Here is a 27,888-nt window from a genome sequence, read left to right on the forward strand (position 1 = left end):
AGTGGCTGGAGCTGAGCCACTCCAAAGCCAGCAGCCGGGAAGTTCCTCCAGGTCTCCCACACGGGTGCAGGGTCCTAAGGCTTTGGGCTGTCCTGGACTGCTTTCCCAGGCCACAGGCAGGGAGCTGGATGGGAAGTGGAGCTGCCGGGAATAGAACCAGTGACCCATATGGGATCCAGATGCGTTCGAGGCAAGGACTTTAGCTGCTAGTCCACCACGCCCGTTGGTTTGTTTTTAACCGTGTGAAATAGGTGTTGCCGGGACTGAAAATGATTTTCCTTCAGCAGTGATAACACTTTTTGTGGGTTGCAGATGTAGCCTGATAACATTGATGGGGACTATTAAGTGAAACTTTCACTTAACAGGTTCCTGGCTTTCCCCGATATAAACATGTTGGTTGAGAACCCCTGTCTCCTGTGTATACCCCTCATGTCTCAGGTTCACTTATTAATTAACTCTGAAGTTTATCTTTCATTTGGTGAACTTTTTTTTCTACTGACAAAAACTAACCTATTGTCGACTCATGAGACAGGTGATAACATAAACAACTGTGATGAAAACCACAGAGCTGAGATGTGGTTTCCCTTATGTCATCATTGAAACAATTATTCTAATTCAACATTTCTCACACCATACCCCCTCTGACCTTATGGTGAAACTCCATGCCCCAGAGTAATTACAAACTGTCACACATTGAGTCCATAGTAAATGCCAGAGGGTTATTGAAAGACTCTTTTTCATACTTTACCTGTTGTAGGCTTCTGAATAGCCTTGGCTGCTGTGGAGCCTTTCTTTCTCAATAAAGGTTACAATTGACCTCTAAGGCTGGGTAGAGTGCCTGCATAGTGGTTTTAGCTACTTAGTCACAGACCAAAACAAAACATTCTAATGAATGAATGGGATTCAGTTGTCAGTTTGCAAATGATGGTCTTCCTTCCTTTTCCTGGCAGGGTTTTTAGACTGAGGAGCAATTGGAGCTCATCCACAGCGTGGAAATGGACACCACCGAACCTGAGCCAGACTGTGTGGTGCGGCCTCCCTCTCCTGCTGACTTTTCATGCCAAATGAGACTCTCTGGGAAGATCACTCCATTAAAGACTTGTTTTAAGAAAAAGGATCAGAAGAGACTGGGAGCTGGCACCCTGAGGTCTTTGAGGCCAATATTAAACACTTTGCTGGAGTCTGGGTCACTTGAAGGAGTTTTCAGGTCTAGAGACCAGCATGCAAATGAGAGCAGCTTACAAGAAAGCATGGTGAAAAAACCCCTGGAAATCAATCCACCATGCCCACCAACCCAGAACGGTATGTCTGTGCTGATTCCTGATGGGACAGATGTCAGGGGCCAGATACCAGAGGCCCATCCTTCTGCTGATGCTCCAGAACAGGTGGTTTCGATCCAGGCTCACAGCTTTCCTCCAGAAACCATCAGTGGGACAGTGGCAGATTCCGCACCAGGGCATTTCCAAACGGACCTTTTACATTCGGTTTCAAGTGATGTTCCTGTTAGTCCTGACTGTATTGATAAAATCTTGGATTATGTTCCAGGGGTTTTCCAAGAAGACGGTTTTACAATTCAGTACATATTGGACACCAGTGATAAGCTGAGTACTGAGCTCTTTCGGGACAAAAGTGAGGAAGCGTCCCTTGACCTTGTCTTTGAGCTGGTGAACCAGCTGCAGTACCACACTCACCAACAGAATGGAGTTGAGATTTGCGTGGACTTTCTGCAGGGCACTTGTATTTATGGCAAGGATTGCCTAAAACACCACACAGTCTTGCCCTATCATTGGCAGATCAAGAGGACAACGACTCAGAAATGGCAGAGTGTATCCAATGATTCTCAGGAGCACTTGGAAAGATTTTACTGTAACCCGGAAAATGACAGAATGAGGATGAAGTATGGGTATGTATTTTTAGGAACTTAAGAAAATGGTGTTAAATGCCATCGAGATGGTAGACACTAAAAGCCTGGTAGAATAGAATGGTCTCTTTCGCTAGTAATTTTTTTCTTCTCCACTGTTGTTCTTTTGGCTTTTTGCTGCCCTAGTGTTTAGTTGAGTGCAGGCCATCAACTGGACAGATTCAGATGTCACGCTGTTTAGTATACATGTGAATGGGACATTACATGTACATTGAATGTTGTGAGTCAAAGTTTTCAAAGCGTCCATGCTGATTCTTACTATAACTTAAATAACAAATAACAATAATCTATCTAATTTTAAAGTTCTTACCTGTTGAAGATTTTATGTATTTGAAAGAGTGACGGGGGCGGGAGAGAAAGAAATCTACTGTCTGCGGGTTTACTCCTCAAATGGTTGCAACAGCCAGGGGAATCCATGAGCTGGAAGGTCCATCCCGGGCTTTTCCCAGGGAGCTGGACCAGAAGTGGAGCAGCGGAACACAAACTAGCATCCATATGCGATGCCATGGCTTAGGTGCAGGCTTACCTATCAGGCCACAGTACTGGTTCCAGTTTGGAGAGTTCTGTCAGCCTCATTTTGAAAGCTATAAACACTTTTCTAGCCATGATTCTGGAGTTTCTCACATACTTCTGAAACATGTCAACGCGTCACGAGTCTATTTTTTAGTATTAAGTTTATCCTACAATTCAGGGGTTACTTATTTATTAATTTTGCTGTATGTATGTGTTACGTGTATGCTTGTTCATGCAGGGATTATTTTAAACATGGAGCAGTCTTAACAGTGAAAGGAGGATTTGTGTTGTTGGATATCATCTACATAAAAATAAGTTTTTGCAAGATGTGTGTTGTGCATGTATGTATAAAATTCAGTTTACATAGTATGAATGTCCACCCAGTCACTAGGAGCTAACATTTCCATATCCAAAATCTTCATTAATTGAACTTTAAGATGAAGAAACTGGTTGCCACATACAAAGTTGCTGGTGTAGAAATGTATGGTAAACATTAACCTTTCTAAATTATTTTCTCCTGTAGTGTAGGAAATTAAAATGTGTAGCGTCTAGCTGTGTATAACCAAGGGTAAGGATTGGACTTGAATGGGGCAAGAGAGACCTCTGTGCATGCCACTTGAATTTGAATACCATGTTAAGTTGACAGCCTTTTAGATAAGGTTTAGCCTGGGATAGTACTGATGGACATAACCTATAGGAAGGGAAGTATATTGTCTATCTGTCCCAACTCAGAAGTTCAGGAGAAAACCTCATTGAAAGTCATCTTTGGTCACAGATAGTTGGTTTTGTACCACCCAGATGGCTGGCAGGTCAGCAAATAGTGGCAGTGAGTCATTACTAAGTTGTCTAATTATGTTAGTGTTGATGGCAGTCCTGTGTATTCCGACATGCTTCCAGAGTATTGTTGGCATTACAGAAACCTATTCTGCTCCCATGTAGTATTGGGTAAATAATTTTCTTCAGTTGTATAGTACATAGGTCACCTTGATTCTCAAGAAGTTAGAACTTTACATCTTTTTTGAAAGATGAGAAACTGTAAAGTCCAAGGTCAAACTTACTACCTAGAAGACCCTTTGAAATAAAAGTAAGGTCACATCTAGAAAGTAGTTTTCCCAGCTAAATTTCTTATCTTGGTGATAAGATGCATTCAGGATTACCTCTTGCTTAGGTAGCAAAAATGTTAAATTCAGGTATTTTTAGTTTTGTTAAAACAAGCATTAGAAGAGAGAAAAATTTCCCATTTTATCTTAAGAATCTGGTGAGGTATTGTCCAGAATCTCTGATGCCTATGAGCTAGCAATTCTAATTGCTATGTCAAGGGCAATTAATTTTATGTACTCTCAAAACCACTCTAATCCTTCCATCTCCAGATTGCAAAACTGCAGAACAGTGCCTTGCACTTCACTTTGAGGAAGCACATTTCCAGTCTGCTGAGCACTTGAGCATCTTGGGACATTAAGTGTCCATCCATTTGAATTGGTCAGGAAGAATCTACCAGGATTACTGTTGAACACATTACTTTCTGTAACTGAGCAAAGCAAGACAGTCATTTCATCTCAGAAAATCCAGGTGCTCTCAGGTCAGCAGCACACTGGCTACTTTATGCTGTGCTAGGGTGACTTTGCTAAAGAGTACTCCTAGACACAAAGTTATACGTTGTTGCATTAGTTAGAAAGCAGCTACAGTATGTGCTGGATTTCCAAATCAGTTTTAATGAAGTAAACTAATGTTTGACACTAAGGAGATGAAAAGCATAAATGAATTATCGCTGCTACTGCATTGGTTAGTAGTAGTAAGTGGTCCAGCTTAACAAAATAACAAAAAGCATTAGCTGTTAATTAGTGGTAAAGTGAAGTTCTAAGTGGCCTACAAGAAGAAGGTTGTAGATAACTAAGTGTCAAAAATTAGGCATGTGGTAAGTTGACCTGTGGTCATTGCAACCTGGTTTTCCTTGTGTTCCAAAGCGGTGTTGTGTTTCCTGGCAACAAGATGCAGATAACGTCGTGTTGAGCCTTGCTGAGAGATTCACAAACAAGCTGGAGCAGCCCAGGTTCACATGGTTACCACATTATTTGGCTAAAGCTCTGAATCTCTGTGGTCAGGCCTGTAAAGCTGGTATATCTGTGCAAATTGCACACAACCAGGAAGTGTGTGTTCAGCTGTGTATGCACCCAATTTAGACCCAATAGTCTTGGATTCAGAACCAATGAATGACAATTGTTGATCCCACTGGTTTTCAGTTGTTTATATGACTTGGTAAATCATTATCATGTACTATGTCCATAATTTCTTCATTGTGGAACTGGGGAAAGTTCATAGTGCTTGGTCTGCTGCAGACACAAAAGTTTATCTATTCAAATAATAGATGAATTCTTTAGTTTGATTTGCAAAGTTACAGATTTAACATATACATGATCTTTTAAACTGAGAATTTCTATAATAGGTCCTTATTTGGTTAATGGTAATGAAATTATGATATAATCCTACTTTTTTCGCTGTGCTGTATACGTCTAAAGATAACTTTTTTCTTTTTTTATTATAGTTTTGATAATCGTTACATAGTTAAAAAGGTTCAAGGGTTATAGGAAAGTGGGTAAGACTATTATTTCTACATTGTTTCCTTCATGGATCTGAGGTAAAAGGGGGATTTTAAGGGAGAAGCCCCACCCAGTCTTCCCACCCACCCCAGGTCCCAGATGTGGGGGATGCTCCAAGGGTCTTGCTCAAGTGGTTTTGATAGTTCAGCATTCACGAATAGCTGCCAATCTCGCTACTCCAAGCACGAAGAGGTCGTTGAAGAATCCACTGATTGACATAGTCAATCTTACAGTCTCCTTTTGCCCAGTTTTTCACTGCCAACATATAGCTGAGGAGGTTGATTGACTTGTTCTGTCTTCTGCCTTTTTCATGGTTAGCAGATAACTTACTTTCAGCATTAGCTAGAACCTAGTTGTAAATACCAACTTCCTGGATTTGATTCTGAATCTTCTTTTGCACATGGGATGGACTTGAAGAATTTCCGAATTCCAACTATGCACTTGAGAATACAACATTGAATGTTGTATTTTCAATTAATAAAACATAGTGTCTTATCAGTTTAAGTACTCATCCTTAATAGATGATAATTGGATGGCAGAACTAGGTACTTTTGCCTGGAATACTGTACTTGATAATTAAAATTATAGAGGCAGTGCAGAAATCTCTTAGCAACTGAGATGACCATCAGCTTTACATTATGCATTCATTAAAAAAAAGAAAAAGATTTGTTTACTTTAAAGGCAGATTTACAGAGAGAAGCAAGAAACAAAGATACTCCATTTGCTGCTTCAATCCCCAAATGGCCTCAATGGCCAGAGCTGAGATGAGATCTAGAGCCAGGAGCTTCTTCCGGGTTTTCCATGTGGGTTACAGGGTTTCAAGACTTTCAGCCATCCTCTACTTTCCTTCCAGGCCACAGGCAGGGAGCTGGATGGGAAGTGGAGCAACTGATGCTCCCTCATGGAGTACTGATGCATGCAAACAGAGGATTTGCCAATTGAGCCATCACACTGGCCTTACATTCTTTTCTAAGTTTGCCACATTAGTCTTACAATTATTACCAGTCAAAAACAAGGAAAGAACACACTGGAGAAAATATGACTGATCATTTGTGGTTCTAAATGTATCAGGAAAAAGTGGGGGTAAGAAAAGATCTGGGGGCCCAGCAGTGTGGCCTAGCAGCTAAAGTCCTTGCCTTGAACTTGCTGGGATCCCATATGGTTGCCAGTTCTAATCCCAGCAGCTCCACTTCCCATCCAGCTCCCTGCTTGTGGCCCAAAGCCTTGGGTTCCTGCACCCGTGTGGGAGACCCGGAAGAGTCTCCTGGCTCCTGGTTTCGGATTGGCTCAGCTCCAGCCATTGCAGCCGCTTGGGGAGTGAACCATCAGACAGATAACCATCTTCCTCTCTGTCTTTCCTCCTCTCCGTTTCTCCTCTCTGTATATCTGACTTTGTAGTAAAAATAAATAAATCTTAAAAAAAAAAAAGCTGGAAATTCTGAATCCATGTCTGTTTTTTTTCTCATGATAGTATATTTTCCTTTTCTCTTGGAATTAGTAATTAATGCTTGTTGATAAGGGTTTTACTTCAGATTCAAATATATTGTCGTAACTTTGAAAGAAACGACTTGGTTGCTGGGTGATGTTGATAGCTGATTGCTTATAGAAATCTTTGAAATCTGGTCAAGCAACAGTATCATTAGATGGTTTCACAGAAACTAAGATAAATATGCACATTCATGAAAATAGAAAGCATGTACTCTTGTAGCTTGTATGACTTGCAAAATGAATGATCTAAACTAAAGCAAGTTGCTAAGTGAACTCAACTAGAATAGATGCATTAGCCAAGCGAATGCTGGCTTCCACAGCTGTGATGGCGCATGAACTAATTCATTCTGTATTATTGATAACACAGGAGAGAGAACAGCTGAAACTTACTATGCCTTGTGACTTTCTGGTATTTCTTGAATATACACAGCTGTATGAGTTCAAATTGATTTTTAAAATTCCTGCCTAAGAAAGAGCTCCAAAAGTGAAAATTGAAGTGACTTTCAAAAACGTGTGCCTGTACTTTAGGGTAAAGCAACCCAGTGAGGTTTTTTTTGTAGTCTTTATACCGCTGTTTACATATGAAATAAAACTAATTGGCATCTATCTGAACTAATCTGGAGACATTACTGAGTATGTGTAGAGCTATCGTGGGAATCAATAGCAATCATTCATTATTTCCATTTTGATTTTTCATCAATAAGCAGCTGTCACCTGGCATTAGTTAGGGTCAGAGTTTTCCTAATATATTTATGGTAATGAATATGAACCTGGCAAAAAGTCAAAGACGTAACTTTGAAAGAAACGACTTACAGTGTAATAATCCCAAAAGCAGTTGCATGATATGTTATATAATTTGATGATGCGTTGACTCCAAACCTTTAATTTTTGTTGTAAATAAGCAAAGAGTAGTAACATTTAATGCTTCATTATGCATAAAATAAGCATGCCAAAAATGCTTTTGATGTGTTAGTTTTTTGGTACTCCAGAGTCTCTAGATTGTAGATTTATTTTCTGTCATAAAGGTAGATTAATCAATTCTGAGATCTCCTGATGACGGCCAGTGGCCCTCAGTCTCCTTCTGGGCTTTGGGTCTGTTTGTAAGGGATGTAGCTTATGAAGCTTATGTAAACCTTGTCTGTGCTACTAAACTCTAGTCAGTGGAGATTGTGACTGGCTGGATGTGCCCTCTTCTGCTATTCGCTAATTTGAGACCCCACATTCTTTGTCCTTTGTGATGCTGATAATCCTAGACTGCTTTTAGTCTTAAGTCAACAACCAGTCTCCTAATTGTGATAGTTGCCTTTTAGCGGAAGGAAACCTTAGGTAAATGTGCATATCACTTCTGCAAAGGGGAAAAAATGCATTTTGAGTTATAAAATGATTATTCTGGCACAACTCTTTGTAAATCTGGTTTGAATCCTCCACTGGTAGGTTTTGAAGGTAAACTTACTTTGATTTTGTGCCATTGAAAGACACTGGAGTGCTGAAGAGTGAGCTGTTTCCTGTTTCATTCTGGGTTTGAAATTGATAGGTGGTAGCCCACAATCTTGAGCTGAACTGCTCTTTGCAGCACCATAAACACGGAGCACAAGGAAGGAACTGAGTGTAGTTGAGTATCTGTAGGTGCAGAGGAGGCGTATTTTGGACACGAAGGAATTCCTTGAGCCAAGCTAAATGCTGATTTTTGTATAATTATCAGAAGTTAGCTTTTATATTTAGTTTTATGACACTGCTTTCTAGGAACCAGGAACTGTACTGCAGAAAAATACACCACTACTTAAAATTTCTTGTTACAAATATTAAGCCTAGGCCAGCCTGATTCCAGAAACATTGTGAAAGCTTCAAATTTTCATATAGATAATTCCTTGGAATTTGAAATTATGAGTGTTACTTTCTGACACACATTTTGAAATTTTATACATTCCATCCATTCAACCAATTTTGCAACATCTTATGGTTGATTTTTGCGAAAAATAGTATTATCGACCAGCTAAGTGAAACAAAATATATCTATCCCTGGTCTTTCTCTGTTCTCTGCTATTTACTTACTTGTAATACCCAGTTGACCAATGAAGAACTTTTGCATAGTCATCCCAATGAAAAGATAAACTCTGGCTATTGAGGATGCTGAAATGACTGCCTTTTGCGTTCTGCTGAAACCAGTGATTTTTAAATATGTGTGCTGCAATAAGTTGTATAAAGACTGTATCAGAGGGCCCGGCACGGTGGCCTAGCTGCTAACGTCCTCGCCTTGAATGCAAACGCGCCGGGATCCCATATGGGTGCCAGTTCTAATCCCGGCAGCTCCATTTCCCATCCAGCTCCCCGCTTGTGGCCTGGGAAGGCAGTGGAGAATGGCCCAAAGCCTTGGGACTCTGCACCTCTGTGGGAGACACAGAAGCGCTGCTGGCTCCTGGCTTTGGGTCGGCACAGCACTGGCCTTTTGCAGTCACTTGGGGAGTGAATCATTGGACAGAAGATCTTCCTCTTTGTCTCTCCTCTCTGTGTATCTGGCTTTGGAAGAAAAATAAATCTTAAAAAAAAAAGTGTAGTAGAATTTCCCCTAAGTTGTTTGAGAGCTGTTAATTTGATTTCTTTATATAAACACAAGCGGTGTTGCCTTTAAGCATTCAGAAAGATTTGTGCATGGGTTGGATGTTGAAAGCACTTGCCACAATGACTGGAAATATTGGGTTACTAACATTTCTCTTTATTACACTGCCCCTCCCCCCACGCCTAACGAAAGGATTCGTGCTCTAGAGTTCTGTCCTCCCCGTTTTTGCCAGCATTCAGTGGTCGGAGACTGGCGGGGCTGGGCAGTTCCGGGTGAGCTCTGCGGCGCCGTGCCTCGGAGTCTTGCACCCTGTGAGTCACCGCCCTCACAGCTGACAGGGCGTGGACAGGGCACACGGCGCAGAACACTCTGAATAATTTCCTGCTGCGGTTGGTCTTTGGTTTCTGACTGTCACCTGGCTCAGCTCTTTCATTTCCAGGCATTGAGAGAATGAAAATAAGCCCAGGACCAATACTGGGTTTGCCTTCCAGGGTTCACTTACTCATCCTTGCATGCATGTAGGAAACAGAAAGAACTTTTCTTGCTTGCTGTCTGAAATGTGGATTTCCTAAATGCTGCCAGACATCTGAAACATTGTGTACAGTGTTCTACAGTTAATTTGCTACTAAAAAGTAATTTAGGCTATCCTAACTAACTGATAAGATAGAATCTGTCACAGAAACTTGGCTTTGTACATACCCTCTGTGCCAGAATAAGTTTAACACTGTGTTGAAAGCCTTTGCAATTGTAGCTTGCAAAACCTGGCCAGTAGAGAAGTTTTCTTTCTTTTAAAGATGTATCGCTCTTGGAAAGGCAGATTTACAGAGAGAAGGAGAAACAGATCTTCCATCTGCTGGTTCACTCCCCAAGTGCCTGCAGCAGGCACAGCTGAGCCGACCCGGAGCTCAGAACCTCTGGGTCTCCCACACCAGCACAGGGTCCCAAGGCTTTGGCCATCCTCTGCTGCTTTCCCAGCCACAAGCAGGGAGCTGGATCGAAGTGGAGCAACCAGGACATGAACTGGCACCCATATGGGATGCAGGTGCCTGCAGGTGGAATACTAGACAGTTGAGTCATTGTATTGGCCCCCAATTACTAATCAATCGCTCACAGAGGTATTTATTTATCTTCATCAAAATCAGTAACTGCATAGTTTCAAGTAGTACAAGACAAGATATATAACTTAAAAACTAGTCTATGCTTTTTGTTTCAACAGTTCCTGTAAAAATATTTCACTTCCTCATCAGGTTGTGGTTGAGAGGTTATGTGTCACTTGTTGCCTTCTAGTCTCAGGACATGTGACTGAACTTAGATCAAACTTAAGGTATGACGTTTCTAGTATCTTCAGGGTGCAAAATTTGATCCCATGCCTCTATAAATAGATAACAATGTGATCTTCTGATCACATAACTAATTATTATTAATGCAAGGTTTTAAGCTTTCTGTGTGTTAGTAGAAAGTTGATTCAGTATTTCCTCTTGAGCTCTAGCTTCATAATAAAACCACAAAAAAGACAGAGGACAGTATTTTATTAGCTGCTTTTCCTGAGGTGAATACTGTAATTTGCTTTTAGAGGTTGCATTGGGGAGGGGAGCCTCCAATGTGGGATCTTATTTGTTCATAATTTAGCAAACATTTTAATGTGTCCAAATGCCTATGTCTTAGTATAAAGCTTGAGATTAAGCTGTGTTTAGTTCTTCATGTATTTCTGAAGATCATGCAATTACAAAAGCTTAAAAGAAGGGTATCCTTTCATTTAGGGAATTGACTTCTTTCTGGATCCTTTGTCTTGTTCTTTTTTTTTTTTTTTTTAAGATTCATTCATATCAGAAAGTCAGATACACAGAGAGGAAGATTGTCCAGTAATTCACTCCCCAAGTGACCACAACGGCCGGTGCTGCGCCGATCCAAAGCCAGGACTTGGAACCTCTTTCAGGTCTCCCATGCAGGTGCAGAGTCCCAAAGCTTTGGGCTGTCCTCAGCTGCTTTCCTAGGACACAAGCAGGGGCTGGTAGGGAGCAGGGCTGCTGGGATTAGAACTGGTGCCCATATGTGATCCTGGTGTATACAAGGTGGGACACAAGGTGGGATACAAGGAAGCTCAGTCACTGAGCTACTGCGTCGGCCCATAACCTGTTTTTTAAGTTGTCCTTGGAGGGACTAAAAGTTGAGCACACACTTTCTAAAAGTTGATCTCCAAAATTGCATCTTAAAATGGGAGTGCCACCCCAAAATATTTGGAGGTCTTTAGAACCATTAGATTAATCCATGATGTGGGATTTTATGTCAGTGGTTTTACTGACTGAGCTGACAGTGATAATCTGCCCTGACTGCATCAGTCGTCTTAGCAGTAGGTATATTCATTTCATTGTCAACATTTTGTTCTTAATCTACCCGGAAAGGTCCATGCACATAACAGTGTCAACTCTCACTTTTGAATTTGGGTACTTGCATGTTTATAGCTATTTACAAACAGAAGGGGGGGGTCCATTACCAAGACTCAATGTCACAATGTGGAAATTAGGTATAGAATTTTAACCTCTTTGAATAAAGATATTGTTTTGAATGGGAGCATTTATAGATGAGCCTTCCTCAACTGCCCTATGCGATTTGTGAGGCAATGTTAGCAAAATCTTAATTAGTAACAGAATGGTCAGTTAATGGTTATTTTAATGCATAAAAGTGTGACTACATAGTTCTCTCAATTTTAGTAACTACAATTGCTTTCACAAAGTATGTTGGTATTGTATATGCCACAGTCTTGAGTCTCATCACCTTGCAACAGATTTGAAGGGACATATAAGTGAGATATTCCATTACTAATGGAGTTCCTGGGAACATCAAAGCCAGCTGTATTGTGTGTGCCTGAAAATTTCTTTAGCAGCAGCAAGCATATCCCACCTATCATGTCTTTCTAAAGCCAATAGCAGAAAATCCTAAATACTTTGCAAACTGCATTTAATCTGTATCTTCTGTCACTTTCACTTTCAATTTTGGGAGGCATTTTTATTTTATATATCATAGTAATTACATAATAGGATCTAGCAGTCTGAATTGGTTACTCTGGCTGGTTAGGGTGGGTGTTAGTAATAGGAGGTCACATGTGTTTCCTTGTAGAAACTAGTTAAGAGGCAGGAAGCCAAGGTTCCAAAGTCTAATAGACTTGGTTAAAACTAGAGCAGGACCAGCACGGTGGCATAGAAAGCTGATTCTCTGCCTGCAGCTGCTTCAGCCCATATGGGCACTGGTTTGGTTCTCAGCTGCTCCATATTGATCCAGCTTCCTGCTTCTGGTCTGGGATTGCAGCAGAGGATGACCAAAGGCCATGGCACCCTTCACCCACATGGGAGACCTAGGGGAAGTTCCTGGCTCCTGGCTACAGATTGGCTAAGCTTCAGCCATTTCTGTTATTTGGGAAGTAAACCAGCCAACAGAAGGTCTCTCCCTCTCTTTCTTTCTGTCTCCTCTCTGTGAATTTACCTTTCAAACAAAAATAAATAAAATACTACAAAATCTGGGTTTAGAAAAAGTTTATATATGCTTGACTTTTGCTGAAGTTTGAGTTGTATGTTTATTCTTCTTCTTACAGTTCCTGTCTTACTTGAGGAATATCAGTAACCACTCAGAAAGCTGGGATACTTTTCCACATTTAATCATTCTTCATGCAGTTGGATTCTCATTGTAAATGCTTTTCATATCATCCCTACTATTGCGTTGCCTTAATCCTGTCATCGTTGGCCTCTGTGCAATTGTAATAGCTATAGAATAATAGAAATCAATATGCTAATAAGCAGCAGATGATGCTTGTCTGTACTGCCTTACCTTTTTTAAATCCACCGCAGCCAAAATTAAATAACAGTCCTTTTACACCACAGGCAAACCTGAACCTCACAAATCCACTAGTGGTTTCTCTGGCCCGCCCATGGGATCAAGTGCTAACCTCTTAACCCAGCACACAAAGCTCTTCATTATCTGGCCCTAGCCAGCCTCTTCAGGCCGCCCTTTATCTCATGCCGTCTGCCTAATACGCACATAGGCCCTGACCACCCACATGAAGTGCATGTGCTTCTTGCAGTCTCCTCGTGCAGGCCTCCTGCCTGTGGTGTCCTGCATCTGTTGTCTGTCCGGGGCGCTAAGCCGACTTGGCTCATGTTTCCTCCTCTGGAACACCTCCCTTGACCACCTTTCAGGGAAAGTGAAACTTCCCTGGAGAGGCGGCTGTGCATCGTTCCTCTTTGCAGTTACTTTGAATATGTTAAGTATGTGTGGGAGAAATGATGTGTGGAGCATACTTTCTGTGTGTCGGTGTCTGTCTGTTGGGAAATGTTGGCTTAATTGGTATTTGAATCATTTGCTAAGAGAAGCAACCATTGTTATAAAGCATCTCAATGATGGAACTGGGTGTCCCTTTCAGCATTTTAGGTTCACTTACTGACTGGCTTCTTATAGTCGTTCATGCGGTAGTTTGATGGCAAACTGATCAAATTCATTTTTATAGCAAAACTAAAAATCAATCTTGATCGATTTTAGCTATGTGAGACAGAGAGGGTGGGCTTCCGTCTGCTGGTTTATTCCTAAAATGCCTGCACTGGCCAGGGTGAAGTCCGGCCTCCGACTACAGCAGCCTGGGCTGGTGCTGTCAGGGTTACATCAAGGTGCTGAAGTCAGGAGCTTGGGACTCATTAAGGATCCTGGATATGGAAGCCATCCTCTGTTGTCTGCCAGGGACTGCGTTAACTGGAAGCTGGAATCAGAAGTAGTCAGGACTTGGATTTAGGTACTTTGAGTCATGGATACTGTATATGTCAGGCCAAGTACAAGTTTTTCTGTATGCATTTTCACACATCCAGTATTTGCTGCTTCGACCCTTTATCTCAATCTGCTCAACACCTCAGTGCTCAGGGTGGACTTAGTTCCTGACATGCATACACCTTCCTTTTCCTGTCTCTTTTCTTTCTTTCACCAAAAAAAAAAAAGTGTTTATTTTTATTTGAAACCCAGATTTTACACAGTGAGAAGGAGAGGTACAGAGACAGGATCTTCCATCTGCTGGTTTATTTCCTAAATGGCTGCAACAGCCAGAGAGCTGATCTCAAGTTGGGAGCTTCCAGGTCGTCTGCAAAGCCTTTGGCCATCCTCCACTACTTTCCCAGACAGAAGTAGAGGTGGAGCGACCAGGACAAACCTGGTACTCATGTGGGGTGCCACTGCCACAAGTGGAGGATTAGCGTTCTGTGCCATTGCACTGGCCTCTGACACGTTTCACTTTACCTTTTATACCTTAGCTCATGTTTCTTTGTTATTTTAGGGTATCTCAAAGAGTTATTTGGAATTGGAAGTGTAAGTTTATTTGGGTGCACAAAACCCACATTTTCATAATGTATAGAAAATGCTTATTAATGAAACTTTGTACAGGATTTCAAAATCTTTGCACAAAAATACACCTTTACTTTTCCACAAGTCGTTTGAAGTTACTGTGTCCCCGTAACTAAAAGCCTCCCCTTTCTTGCTCCTGTCATCTGCCTGCCTTTCCTAAAAGAAGCGAAGTGCCTGAAGAGCTCTGAACTCGCCTCATGCTTAAATATTTCTGTTACCGAAAACTAGCACTTTTCCTGAATTTTATCCATTCCTGGATACCACTAAGAACTTCAATTCTTTGTCTTCTCATTACCTGACTCTGCTTGGCACTGCTGGGAGTTTACTTCCTGTCTGGCTTTGTTACTCTTGAAGCCCCTGTGCCATAGGGCTGCATCTGTTTGTTTCTTTGTTGCCTGATTCAGTTCACCATTACCCACGGAGATGATTCCCAACTGCTTTGTACTATTAGCACGGTTTGGTAAAGCTTGGGAGCATTTGACATCTGTATTGCACACACATACTGATGCCGATCATGAAGGGAAGAAATTCCTGGCTTTGGGCGTTTATAAGATTCTAAGAGAGAGCGGGTGGTAAAATTAATCTTAAAAAGAAAATTTAATGTTTTTTAAATTTGTTATTTTGCTTCTGTCAGTCCTAGAAAAGCATATTGAAAGTAAAATGGAACTAAAACATTACTTTGATACATCAATCCAAAGAACAGTTGATTGTACTAAATTAGGATTTGTCATAGAAATTTCATAATACCCCAAGGACTGAAATGCATGGAGAATGCAGCAAAAGCTGCAGTTGTCAAGGTCTTTCTCATGCTAATCCTCATTAATGAAGTCTCAATAACGTAGGCTCACAGAGAAAGTGCTAGAGTGATGTCCAGAATGCAGTCCGATATAAACAGCAAACAACACTGGCCGTTGTATACATGTTAACACAGTGAACTCCTGGAAGGAAGTATTAAGGATTTGTTAGCTCATATTTGGGAACATTTTCTGGAAAATAAGTTTACATGAGGAAAATATGTTTAGAAACTTGAAATGGTCTTGAGGGTTAAAGGTATGTATTCCTCTTTCCAGTCATAACAGTAGGTTCTCTAAATGTTAAATGAAAATGATTTAAGGCAACTTGGTGTGATTTTAACGTACTTATGAGAGTTGCATTTTTTACGGGTTTTTAGAATTCCCAGTAATTTTTCCCTTTTTATGTAAGTATTCCTATTTATCAGAAATTATTTTAAAGAAGCACTGACCATGCATGACTTTTAAATTGTTTTACTGTCTGATTTCCATTGTCCATGCTTAACTAAAATTATATGCATTTTAAAAACGCACCCTATTCTTTAGTACTCTTTTTGAACAGAAAGTCTGGGTTTCTGGGGAAGTCTTTAGAGATTGTTGAATAATCTGCCTTCTTACAAGTTATATACCTCTTGACACCATCAATGGAGTAAGTGGTTTGACCTTTATTCTTAAAGAGTAGGACCTTATTCACAAATTGGGAACAAGTCAAAATGTGGTAAGAAGTAAATTTTCTGAGAACTAAATTTTGTTGTCAGAGGTGTATTGAGGCAATAATCAGTATTCAAGGAAGAAAGGGAATGAATGTCTCAGGTTTGGAAGGAAGCTTTCTCATTATTATATTTTAGCTTTTATTTTTAATTGATATAGAGTGTGGAAGGAAACTTTACCACCCTCCATAAAGTGCTTTAATAGCTACCCTAGCATGTCCAAGACTAAGAAGTCTGTCAGTAAATGAACTATAACCAGATATTAACTGCAACATGATTTCTGCAAAAAAAGGAATACCTATCATCTATGAAACATGTTCCAGTAGCAGAATCTGAAAAGTATTTCACTAGCCAGCTAAACGTGTGGTTTTCAAATTTTGGATTTCACCCATGCCAGTCATTCTGAATATCGCTGATATCCTACATTTTTTAGACATAGAAATCTGCTATGGAAGAGTGGAATGTATGAAGGAATATATTCAGGAGTTTAATTATTCTGCTTATGTTTATATTATTTTATCATATGTCTGATTTTTTTTGTACTTTGTTAGAGAAGTTTTCAAGCAGACAAGTTGCTTAAGTGATGAGATGCTTCAAGAGCTAGATGAGGCTTCTTTTTAAAAGAAGCACAAATATTTTAACTTGGCTGGACAGCTCTTTATAAATCGGACTCCTGTGAAGGGACTTTTTCCTACAGAGTGGAGATGTTTGTAAAGTGCTGATTTAGTAGTAATGTACCAGATAAAATGACAAAAAATATTTTCATATCTATGCTGTTTTTTTCTTCATGTTTTGCCAACATTTTCTGCTCACAGGCTAAAAGATAATATTGATGTTGGGTAGATGAGCAGTACTGGCTTGATCTGATCTCATTTTTCCTTTTTTTTTCTTTCATTAGAGTGTTGTATAAGGGCATTCAGAAAGCTCATAGAAAATAGAGTGAAAAGGAAAATCAATTTTACCACAAAAATTTTTAAATCCGTGCAGTTCTTTTCATAATGTACATTTTATGAACTTTTGAAGACATATGCATGCATGTCAAAATTTTGCACAAAAGTAACCTTTTACTTCCATTTTCCATAAACCTAAAAAAAGTTTCATTTGAGAGCTAGAACTCCCATCTGTTTGTTTCACTCCCCCAAATGCATGCGATTGCAGTGGCTGGCTTAGGCCAGAGCTACAGGTTACCAACTCAGGCAGGAACACAGTTCCTTGTGCTAATACTGCTGCCTGCAAGGCTCTGCGTTAGGAGAAAACTGGAGTTTGATTGCCAAGGCCAATTGTGACACAGGAATCAGTAAGGGATCAGGGCTTTTTTTTTCTTTTAATTGCAAAGTCAGATATATACAGAGGAAGATCTTCCCTCCAATGATTCACTCCCCAGGTGAGCGCAATGGCCGGTGATGTGACAATCCAAAGCCAGGAGCCAAGAACTTCCTCCAGATCTCCCACGTGGGTGCAGGGTCCCAAGGCTTTGGGCCGTGCTCGACTGCTTTCCCAGGCCATAAGCAGGGAGCTGGATGGGAACTGGAGCTGTCGGGGTTCGAACCGGTGCCCATATGGGATCCTGGGGCGTGTTCAAGGCAAGGACTTTAGCCACTGGGCCACCACATGGGGCCTGGATCAAGGCATCTTAAATGTTAGGCTAAATTCCTGCCACTCTGCAGACTTACAGAGTACTTCTGTAAATTACTAGTTTTAAATGATGCCTGGGAAAACAGGGCAAGTTTCAGAGAAGTCTCATATCCGCTTCATACTCACTGAATCCTGAATGGTTAAGACCAGGTTTTACTTCATCTCACTCTGGAGAGGAGGGGAGGATTTGGATTTGTATTAGCGCAATGATACTGTGGTTTATGTAAATCCTACCCCAACTCTGTAGCTCAGGAGATTTTGGTATCAAGAAAGGCAGCTTAGGGACTGGATGCTAGACAAGCAATCAGAATTGCCCTTTTATTCCAAGTGAAGCAAGTCTTGAAAATTCAGCAACAGATTACTATGCAACTAAATATTTTTAATCTCCAGTGAAATGTTTAGATATTTTTTGTTCTGCAAATACATTAACATTTCATTGGCTCTTTTTAGAGGACAAGACTTTTGGGCAGACTTGAATGCCATGAATGTGTATGAAACAAGTGAATTCGACCAACTCCGAAGGCTGTCTACACCATCCTCCACCAGTGCCAACTCCGCTTACCACACCGTCTGGAAGTTCTTCTGCAGGGACCACTTCGGCTGGAGAGAATATCCTGAGGTACTTCCCAAATTATTATTTTTTTAAGATTTATTTATTTATTATTTATTTTTATTAGAAAGGTGAGGACTTTAGCTGCTAGGCCACCGCACCAGACCCCCAAATGGTTTTTTAAAAGGCGTGTTTAGTTTTTATGTTCTCCCTCCTGACGAGGCGGAACTACAGGTCATAATAAGAGAGCTTGTAAAGCAGAGTCATGCTGATTCCTAGAAACGTCTCTGTTTTACTGAAAATATTTCTTTCTTTTAACCTGAAATCCAGCTGCAGGAGACCCCTGTTACCAGGCCATGAGGTGCTTTCTGCCAGAATCTTACATTGTTCAGCTCGGTGCTGCCTTTGCAATCATTTCAGTGAGATGAAAACTGGTGTAATGTTTGGTTATGTCTGTCTGGTGGGTTCATGGCGATCGGCTCAGGTGCCAGCGGAAGGAGTCACCCTCACGCCACTGAACAGAATAATTGAAGATGTCTCTCCTCTCTCTGTATCCCTGACTTTGCAATAAAATAAATAAATAAATCTTTAAAAAAAATTAAACACCCGAAGTGGATTTTCAACACTAATTTACATTTTATAGATCTGATTTCTTTAATTTTGTTAAATTAATTTCTAGCACTAAAAAAAGGAAGAATTGGCCCTCCTTACTTAGATTTTTAAATGGCAATAACAAAAAAATAGGTCATTAATTACTCCAAAATACATATTGAACTAAGTTTCTGACACTTTTTTAGGAAACCATTAGTATCATAAACAGGAAGAAGCTTCCGCTGTTATTATTTTTTAAGATTTATGTATTTTTACTGGAAAGGGAAATTTCTGGAGAAAAATAGAAACAGGGGCCTGCCATACACTGGTTCACTGCCCAAATGGTCGCAATGGCCAGGCCTCCACGCAGGTGCAGTTCCCCAAGGCTTTGGGCCAACCTCCGCTGTCTTCTCAGTCTTTAGCAAAGAGCTGGATGGGAAGTGGAGCATCTGAAACAAACTGTCAGCCACATGGGATGCCAGTATCTGCAGGTGGAGGATTAGCCAACTGAGCCATCATGCCAGCTGAAAGAAGCTGTTTAAAATGTGTTCTGGGACCAGCATTTTGGCACAGCAAATTTGAGCCACCACTTGGGATGCTGGCATCATATACTGGAACACAGTTCAAATCCCAGCTATTCTACTGATCCAACTCCCTGCTAGTACACCTGGGAAGGCAGCAGATGGCCAAGTATATGGACCTCTGACACCCATTTGGAAGAGCTGGGTGGAGTCCCTGGCTCTTGGCCCAAGTCTAGCCCAGCCTGGGCTGTTTTGGCCACGTGGGGGAGTGAATCGCGAATGGAAGATCTCTCCCTTCTCCCCTCACTCTTTGCCCCCCCCCAACCTCTTTCTCTGACCTCTGCCTTCCAAATAAATACATCTTTAAAAAGAAAACGCATTCTAGAGTATTTGGACTGCATCAGTGTCACTTTTCCTTGGGGTTACCTTTTTTGTTTTTCTAAAGATTTGTTTATATCTAAATAAACAGAGATGGAGAGACAGAAAGATCTTCCACTCCCTAGTTCACTCCCCACAAGTGGCTGCAGTGGCTAGAGCTCAGCTGATCCAGAGCCAGGAGCCTCTTGCATGTCTCCCACGTAGATGCAGAGTCCCAAGGCTTTTGGGACTCCACTGCTTTCCCAGGCCATGAGCAGGGAGCTGGATAGGAAGTGGGTGAGCCAGGACACAGACCAGCAACCATGTGGGATCCTGGTGCATGCAAGGCAATGATTCAGCTACTAGGCTGTCACGCTGGGCCTGAAGGTTTCTTTGTTTAAAAGATTTGTTTTTTTATTGATTTGAAAGGCAGAGTTACAGAGAGGGAGAGACAAAAAAATCTTCCTTTTTTTTGGTTCACCCCCTGCTGGCCACTACGGCTGGGTCTGTGCCAGTCTGGAGCTTCTTTTAGGTTTCCCATGTGATTGTAGGGGCTCAGGCACCTGAGTCATGTTCCACTGCTTTCCCAGGCATATTAGTCAGGTCGCTGGATCAGACATGGAGTAGCCTGTGGTTGAACCAGAGTCTGTACGGGATGCTGGCATCACAAGGGGACGCTTAACCTGTTATACCGCCACTCTGGCCTCCAATAAGTGAATATTTTTCAAAAATCTAGCACATTGTGAAATTTGGTTTCTTGGGCTTCACACGCTTTTTTTTTTTTTTTTTTTTACGTGGTTAGCTATGCTTTTCTGAACAGGAAGCATCTTTCTACTATGCATTTCTAAGAGGGGGATTAGTTTGATTTATAGAAGTGTCAGTGAGATTAACTGTCTCCTGTTATGTTTTCATATTTTACGGTGATAGTTTATTAACCTGGCTTATTTCCTGGCTTTGTACTCACCAGTCTGTTGTTCGGCTGATTGAAGAGGCCAGCTCTCGGGGGCTGAAGGAGATCCGCTTCATGATGTGGAACAACCACTACATCCTCCACAACACCTTCTTCAGGAGAGAAGTCAGGAGGAGACCCCTTTTCCGCTCCTGTTTTATCCTCCTTCCTTACTTACAGTGAGTAGCTAGCGCCAAGGCTCATCTGAGTATTCATTTTATGTGGATGGATCACGGAATGCCAGAAAGATTTTAAGTTCTGTAGTTTCTTGGTTATCAACTGTAAAATGTGAATGTCTGAAATCTTTTGGATTGAATTATTTGACAAATAGAGATTAGATAAGCTATACTTAACCTGACATTTAAAAAGCAAGTATCATGTTATAGTTTTTGAGCTGAAAAGGAAAATGAACATTTTTAAGAACCACAATTAATTATGTTTGGAATAAGGCACAGAGTTCGTATTTGCCACCTTCACGAGACTGAGTTTCTCTTATGAGGAAGTGCTTCTGAGATGACACCCGTCTATTGAACGACTACCCTGTTCATAGAATTTATATTCTCAGTAAGACTATTAAACTGAATATAATTTCTTAATAAAACAGTAAGCTGAACTTGTTTTCCCTGAATTGTGATTTTTTCTTCCATTTTCCCAAGGGCCACTTCTTCTTTCATTCTTTAGCCCGTCAACACATAGATACCATATCTGTCTCTGTGGAACAAAAGGCAAGACACCTTAAATACTTAAGATACACCGTCTTCTGCCATGTTGAAAATGATACTAAGTTTACTAGCTTCTATTAACTTGGGAATCTAAAATGATACTGGTTAGTCTTTTCTGTTGATCTTTGAGGTGAAGATGTTTCCTGTTTTTTAAAAATTTAAGCCCATGCTGTTTTTCTCCAAGTTGTTATGACAAAATCCTAATGATTCTAATTCTGGGATTGCAGTGGGAACATTAAAAACAAAACACGAACAAAACTCGCTGAAAAGAAGTGTGCAGTAAGACCAGTTTTAGAAATATGTGTATTGGCTTGGGTTAGATGTGTGCTTTCCTTTAAGTCCAAATATGAAGAGTCTTAACCTGCAGGGCTTTTAAAAAAAGATTTAAAGAAAGATGCCATTTTTGCGATTTTTGCCAGCACAGCTGGAGCTAGTATCAGCGTCCGGTAGTAGGAACACATTGTCCTCCTGGTGAGACAGTAGGACTCATTAGTAAGAACAGCGAGCTTGGCATGCTGAGCCAATCACGCAAGACGTTGCTGCTCTGTGGTGGTAGGAGTGCTCATTCCAGTGCTGTATTATTAGGGAAGTTTTAATAAGTAGTAAAAATGTATTTCTTTCATAAAGCAAGTGACTATGAAAGAAAATATGAACTATAATATAGGCAGTAGTAGAATTAATGCCACATATATGGCTGGCATTACTATATTTATAGGCTGACCAAAAAAAGATAAAAGGTTAGTCTCTCTCCTTTTTTCTCTCTAATCAAGTATAAAGAAGGAAGGTCAAAAACGCTAGATGTAGATACTTCAGGAGAAGAACAGAGAAACAATTTAGTCCACCAGGATGACATGGACAAATGCAGCCGTGCTGCCTGCAGCTGGAGACCCTTGGACTGTTCTAATAGGCACAGAGTAATGCTGGGATTTCCAAAAACTGAATTTCAGTAGATCATAGAGACACTGATGTCACTAGAGGAGAAACTTTTGCTTTATGTTTAATTAAATGCAAAATGTCAAAGAAAAAAGATTTAAAGAAGCCACCATTAGGAAATCTCATTACTAATGAGAATTAGTAATCTAGAAATGAGAAGTAGGAGTGACTTAATTCCCATCAAGTTCAACTGCTTTTTAGCTTTTTTGTTTTAGTTAGACCAGTAGAGAGCTAGCCAGACTGAGAGAGCTTGCATCCTCTGATTCACTCCCGGGTGCCTATAGCAACCCCCAACTCTGGCTGAAGCTGGTAGCCAGGAGCTCAAGCATTAAGTGCCCAGAAGTAGAAGTGGCACCCACATGGGATGCCAACACCACGGGTATTAGATTAGCATGCTAAGCCGCTGTGTAGCTGAAGCTTTGATTTTGTGGTCTGCCCCAGAGATAGCAGAAAGGAAGGGAACGAATTATGTTACCAGGGCCAAGTTTTCAATAGTGTTTGGAGGGAGAAGCTGACCTCATCTGTTAACCTTAGTTGACAAGGTCAGCTGCTGACTGTAATGGGACTGCTGGTATGCTGGGGACTTGACCTTCTGTTTACAGAGTAGAGCCATGGAGAGAGGCTAAAAACAAGGAGTTGGCGTTATTTGATTCCCAGCTATTTCTTCAGAATAATGGTGACTTTTTAAGGAGTTGTGGAACTTTGAGAATCTGATTGAACCTACGGGCCTGTCATCAGAAAAATGTCCTTTTGTATTAGAAAAATGTACAGTACCAGGGTTCCAAAGAAATCTCTCAGGGCCCTAAGAATATGGCTGTAGAGGTACGCAACTGTGTGTGTTACGTCATGGTGGTGGAGCTCACCACCAGTTTACATCTGGCCCTGATTGTAAAGCCCCAGGGAGATTCCGTAAGCCTTGGCATCTACACACCCAGGATCTGTTCCTGTCCCTGAAAGGGACATTGAGAACTCATAGCAACTTCCAAATGCTACATATTCAAGAAGGCAATTATCAAACCGTCTCTTAATGAAAAGCTTGTCATATAGCAGACATACGGATTCAGGCAGACATATAAATTGGGATCTTGGGAGCCCATCTGTCACTTTCTAGCCTTGATTTTTTTTTCATTTTAATGTATTTGATGGGATCAATGGAGTGGCTTAATGGGGTAATCCCCTGTGTTTGGCATCAGTATCTCACATGGGTGCTGGTTTGAGTCCCCAGCTGCTCCACTTCCTATCCAGCTCCCTGTTTGCAGCCTGGGAGCCCAGAGGATGGGTCAAGTTCTTGCAAGGGCCCCTGCAGCCACATGGGAAACCCTTAGAGTGGCTCCTGGCTTCAGATCAGCTCAGCTGCAGCCATTGCTGCCATTTGGGGAATCAAACAGTAGATAACCTCTCTGTTTTTTGAAATCTGCATTTCAAGTAAAAATATGTCTTTTTAAAAGTTTGATTTACTTGAAAGCAAAGTTACAAAGGGAGGAAAAAAACATTTCTGTTCGTTGGTTCCTGTTCTTGCACAGGAGCCGGGAACACTGTCTAGCTGTCCCATGTGGGTGACAGCGGGCCAAACACCTGGACATCCTGTCCTGCTTTCCCATACATATCAGCAGTGATGCATATCACCAGTACAGCAGCTGGAACTGGAACCAGACGCTGTCCTTGCAAGCAGTGGTCTAATGTACTACATCACAGTGCCAGCCGCTGTTCAATCTTTCTGATCTTTTCTATTTAATCGTTTTGCTTGTGTGAAAAGGGGATAACTCTCCTGTGTTGCAGAGCAGTGGAAACAGTCATACTGTGTGTAAAATGCCTGACCCACCCGTGTGTTTGTATTAGGCAGCAGTGTTTATGGTGCAGGCTTACAGTAACATCTGCTCCTTGCATGATCTGTGTCACAAAGCTCTTCAATGCCTGCTCCCCAGTCTGTTCGGCTTGATGGCTTCCTTGTGACCACCGTGTGCCTGTGAGCACTGCAGTGCCCTGGCCCTTCAGTTTGAAAATGGCTAAATAATATGGCTTAAATTTGTATATTGAATTAAAACAGCAATAAGTAATGTACCAATGTTGCTGCTTGTCTCTAAATTTACCTTTTAAGTAATAGATCTGAATTAAAGATTCACAGATAGATTGCAGTTGTCAGTTATAATTAGCTCCAATTGTAATATTTGAATAGTATTGATGATTCTGAAAATTCAAAGGAAGTGTCAAATATTAACCTGGTGGGTGATTTTTATTTCTTCTTTATGCAGAAATTATGTCTCTTTTTTTCACTTTTTGTCTCCTTCCTGTACAACCTTTGCTGATAAAATCCACTTAGCATGAGCAGGAAGGTGTGTAGAAAGCACATGCATTGCAGTTGTTCCCTTTGAAGAAGTGGATCTTCATAGGCAGTGTATTCTAAGGTAGCCTTTGCTTGGTCCAGAGTGTCCTCCACAGGGAAGAGACCAGGAAGAAGCTAATTGTAGGCTAACCACATGCACGCAGTGTGTCCCCAGGATTTTCTTCTTCTTAAGTAGGGAATATTTTTATATTTTAAGCAGGTGTTTAAGCTGTGGGCCACTACAGTGGAAGGTGTATTTGTTTCTGAGTGTTTTCAGTTGACATCCTTCCTCTCCATTTTAGGACACTTGGTGGGGTTCCCACACAGGCTCCTCCACCTCTTGAATCAGCCTCGTCATCACAGATCATCTGCCCGGATGGAGTCACCTCAGCCAACTTCTACCCCGAAACCTGGATTTACATGCACCCGTCTCAGGACTTCATCCAAGTGCCTGTTTCTGCAGAGGACAAAAGTTACCGAATCATTTACAATCTTTTTCATAAGACTGTGCCCGAGTTCAAGTATAGAATTTTGCAAATATTGAGAGTCCAAAACCAGTTTCTTTGGGAGAAATATAAAAGGTGAGAAGAATGAGAATTTTCCTTAATGTAGTTAAATGTCAAATACATGATAAACATTCACATAGGATTTAATATTTTCATCTTTTTCCATATATATTTGCTCTTATTGTTCTCATGTATAAATAGGCGTTTTGTAACTTCTATTTTACGGAAAGGAAGTTGAGCCACAGAAAATGTGGGTGATTTGGCAGAGATCTTGTAGCTAATAAGAAAGGTGCTGGAATCTCAGCGCAGGCAGCCCGGCAGCAGAGGCCTCTAATCCCCTTCCTGTGCTGCCTCTCAGGTCAACAGATTAGTGTAGCACGGAGGATTATGTCAGACCTGCTCGGATTGGAGAGCTTCCACAGAGCATCCTGAGGAAGGTAAGGTGTACGAAGAGGATACGGAATGGAAGAGAAACCGAGGCAGTGACTGGTGGCAAAGGAAAGAGAAGGGCGTTGAGTTGGAAGATGAGAGTTCAAGGTTCTAATAAGACCTGGGATTCTGCCTTTGTTAGCTCCCTCAGTGTTTTCTCCATTATGAAAAGGAGTTTAAGACTGTGACATGCCCATTAAATTGAATGTAATCCTGTCCACTTTTTGTAATAGGAAAAAGGAATACATGAACAGGAAAATGTGTGGCCGTGACCGAATAATCAACGAGAGGCATTTGTTTCATGGGACGTCTCAGGACGTGGTTGACGGCATCTGCAAGCACAATTTTGACCCTCGAGTCTGTGGGAAGCATGCTACCATGTTTGGACAAGGCAGTTACTTTGCAAAGAAGGCGAGCTACTCTCATAACTTTTCAAAGAAGTCCTCCAAAGGAATCCATTTCATGTTTCTGGCCAAAGTCCTGACGGGCAGATACACGATGGGTAGTCACGGCATGAGGAGACCCCCTCCGGTCAACCCCGGCAGTGTCACCAGCGACCTCTATGACTCCTGTGTGGATAACTTTTTCGAGCCCCAGATTTTTGTCATTTTTAATGATGACCAGAGTTACCCTTATTTTGTTATCCAGTATGAAGAAGTCGGTAACACTGTTTCCATTTGAAAAATCGTGGTACTGCTAAATTATTTGGTATGAACTCAATCCAGCATTTGTAGCAGGTTTCGGATCGGTGGGATTGGGTGGAGAAGAGCATTGGGCATGAATAGGGCACTTTTCAGACCCATTTTTTTAAGTGCTAGAAAATAATTTTTTTTTTGAAGAAAAATGAGTTTTAAAATGATCACTTATGCCATAATTATTTACTAATTGTTAGTGCATTCGTGCGGAGAGGACTGAGATGACACCCTCTTTTCCTTCACATTTGTACAGAGAGGCAGGAGTACTGTTAGAAGCATAAACAGCTGGACAGCCTAACTAATGAAATGTGGTTTGGACTAGGTAGAAGTTTGGCCAAGTGAAATGGAAGCTATCAGCAAAGTGAGGATTCCATTTATTTACATAGATATCTGACTGGAAATAGTACGCCAGACTTAGTTCCCATCCAGCAGCATATCACTGTTTTGGTGTATTATCAGTTAAAATTGTAGTGGGTGGAAAAAAAAATTTTGTGTTTACTTTTTTGAAATACATCACCTGATTAGAGAGTGTCAGTAACTTTAACTGTTCCGGTTGAGCGTTCCTGAATTCAAAGTTCTGTGTAGAGAACATTAAGGGAAAGAAAACACTATTTGAAAAAATTTCTGTCACCAGCAAGATTTTTCTTTAGTTACATGAATTGTTAAACTTCAGCCTTGGAAAGCTCATCCACCTTAGTTTGAAGGAGTCGGGCAGCTAATTTGTTAAAGCCAGTGTTGAGGATTCTTTGGGTTTCCAAACCCTAGCCCCTGACTGAAAGTTACAACGTTCACAACCAAATAAATACAGTTTATTAATGTGCTAGCACAAGGTAGATTCTCAGAAAGATTTGTTGAGTTGAAGTTATTGTTAAAGTTGGTCATCCCACCCCCATGCCTGCTTTGCCAGAGGCAGCCGGTTCTCTGGCTATCTTACACTACATACTGAACAGAAACACAGACTTGGGAATGTGCCACTGGCCCAGCTGGAGCCCTGTGAGTCAATGTGCTGCTGCCTCAGTTAGGGGACAGCGGCTGGGGGCCTTCATCCGCAGCAGAGCAAATAGCTGGATTCATGGACGTAGTGCTTGTTCGCGGGAATTCACAGGATTCCTTCAATCCTAAGCTCTCCTCATCTGTTGTGGCTATATCTTTCGCCCAGAATCTTAGGAACTTCTGTGTTGTTTAAAGCAAGATCTTTCTGTACTGGGGCCTCAGTGGATCGATCTGCCAAGCACTTACCAGGGCTTCCACAGTTATTCCACCCTAGCTGATCCTGTTGTTTGCTGCCGTTGGCATGCAACGGGCAACCGCGGTTGTCAACAGTTGTTCATTCAGTTCTAACTTGAAAACCAGTGATTCCCAAACTTCAAGTTAAGACTTGCCATCGCTTCTTTGGTTTTAAGAAACTTCTTCCTGTTTTCTCCCTAAAGAAAATGAAAGCTTTATGACATATTTATTTTTTTAATAAAACTAAGCAAAAATAAAAGTTACAGTAATTCCTTAAGATTTTTGTTGTTGTCTTGCTGCCGTTTAAGATGCCTGAACTGAGCATATGGTGTGTAAATGTGGCTCGGCTGGTTAACTGCATGTTGCTTTCACTTTTTTCCCCTCAGGATAATCCACAGAAAGTATATTAGTAAGCAGTAGAGAATGATCAGAGGACAGAGTGAATCTTTTACCATGTAGATAAGTGGAGGAAATGTCAGCAAACGGCTGTGGGGAAA

General features: G+C 41.2%; 1 protein-coding gene and 2 long non-coding RNA genes across 3 annotated transcripts in view; 2 read left to right on the top strand and 1 right to left on the bottom strand.

Moving 5' to 3' along the window:
- Positions 1-26,759, top strand: part of LOC121152678 (TCDD inducible poly(ADP-ribose) polymerase) — a 28,951-nt gene extending 2,192 nt beyond the window's left edge. Inside the window, exons 2-6 of the mRNA XM_040974851.1 lie at positions 951-1,903; positions 18,039-18,207; positions 20,575-20,735; positions 24,837-25,115; positions 25,703-26,759. Of these exons, the coding sequence (XP_040830785.1) occupies positions 996-1,903; positions 18,039-18,207; positions 20,575-20,735; positions 24,837-25,115; positions 25,703-26,150 (1,965 nt within the window). The 5' untranslated portion in view covers positions 951-995 and the 3' untranslated portion in view covers positions 26,151-26,759. The remainder of the gene's footprint in view (positions 1-950; positions 1,904-18,038; positions 18,208-20,574; positions 20,736-24,836; positions 25,116-25,702) is intronic.
- Positions 10,514-17,286, top strand: LOC121152679. Its single transcript, XR_005883296.1, has 3 exons — positions 10,514-10,524; positions 11,114-11,118; positions 17,150-17,286. It is a non-coding gene; the product is annotated as an uncharacterized LOC121152679 (long non-coding RNA).
- A 645-nt stretch (positions 26,760-27,404) lies between the features above and the next one.
- LOC121152680 overlaps positions 27,405-27,888 on the bottom strand; it is a 41,977-nt gene continuing 41,493 nt past the window's right edge. Inside the window, exon 2 of the long non-coding RNA XR_005883297.1 lies at positions 27,405-27,588. This is a non-coding gene — a long non-coding RNA (uncharacterized LOC121152680). The remainder of the gene's footprint in view (positions 27,589-27,888) is intronic.

Source organism: Ochotona curzoniae, unplaced genomic scaffold (assembly GCF_017591425.1).
Source record: "Ochotona curzoniae isolate NIBS_2020 unplaced genomic scaffold, NIBS_Ocur_1.0 contig_2599, whole genome shotgun sequence".
Lineage (NCBI taxonomy): Eukaryota > Metazoa > Chordata > Mammalia > Lagomorpha > Ochotonidae > Ochotona > Ochotona curzoniae.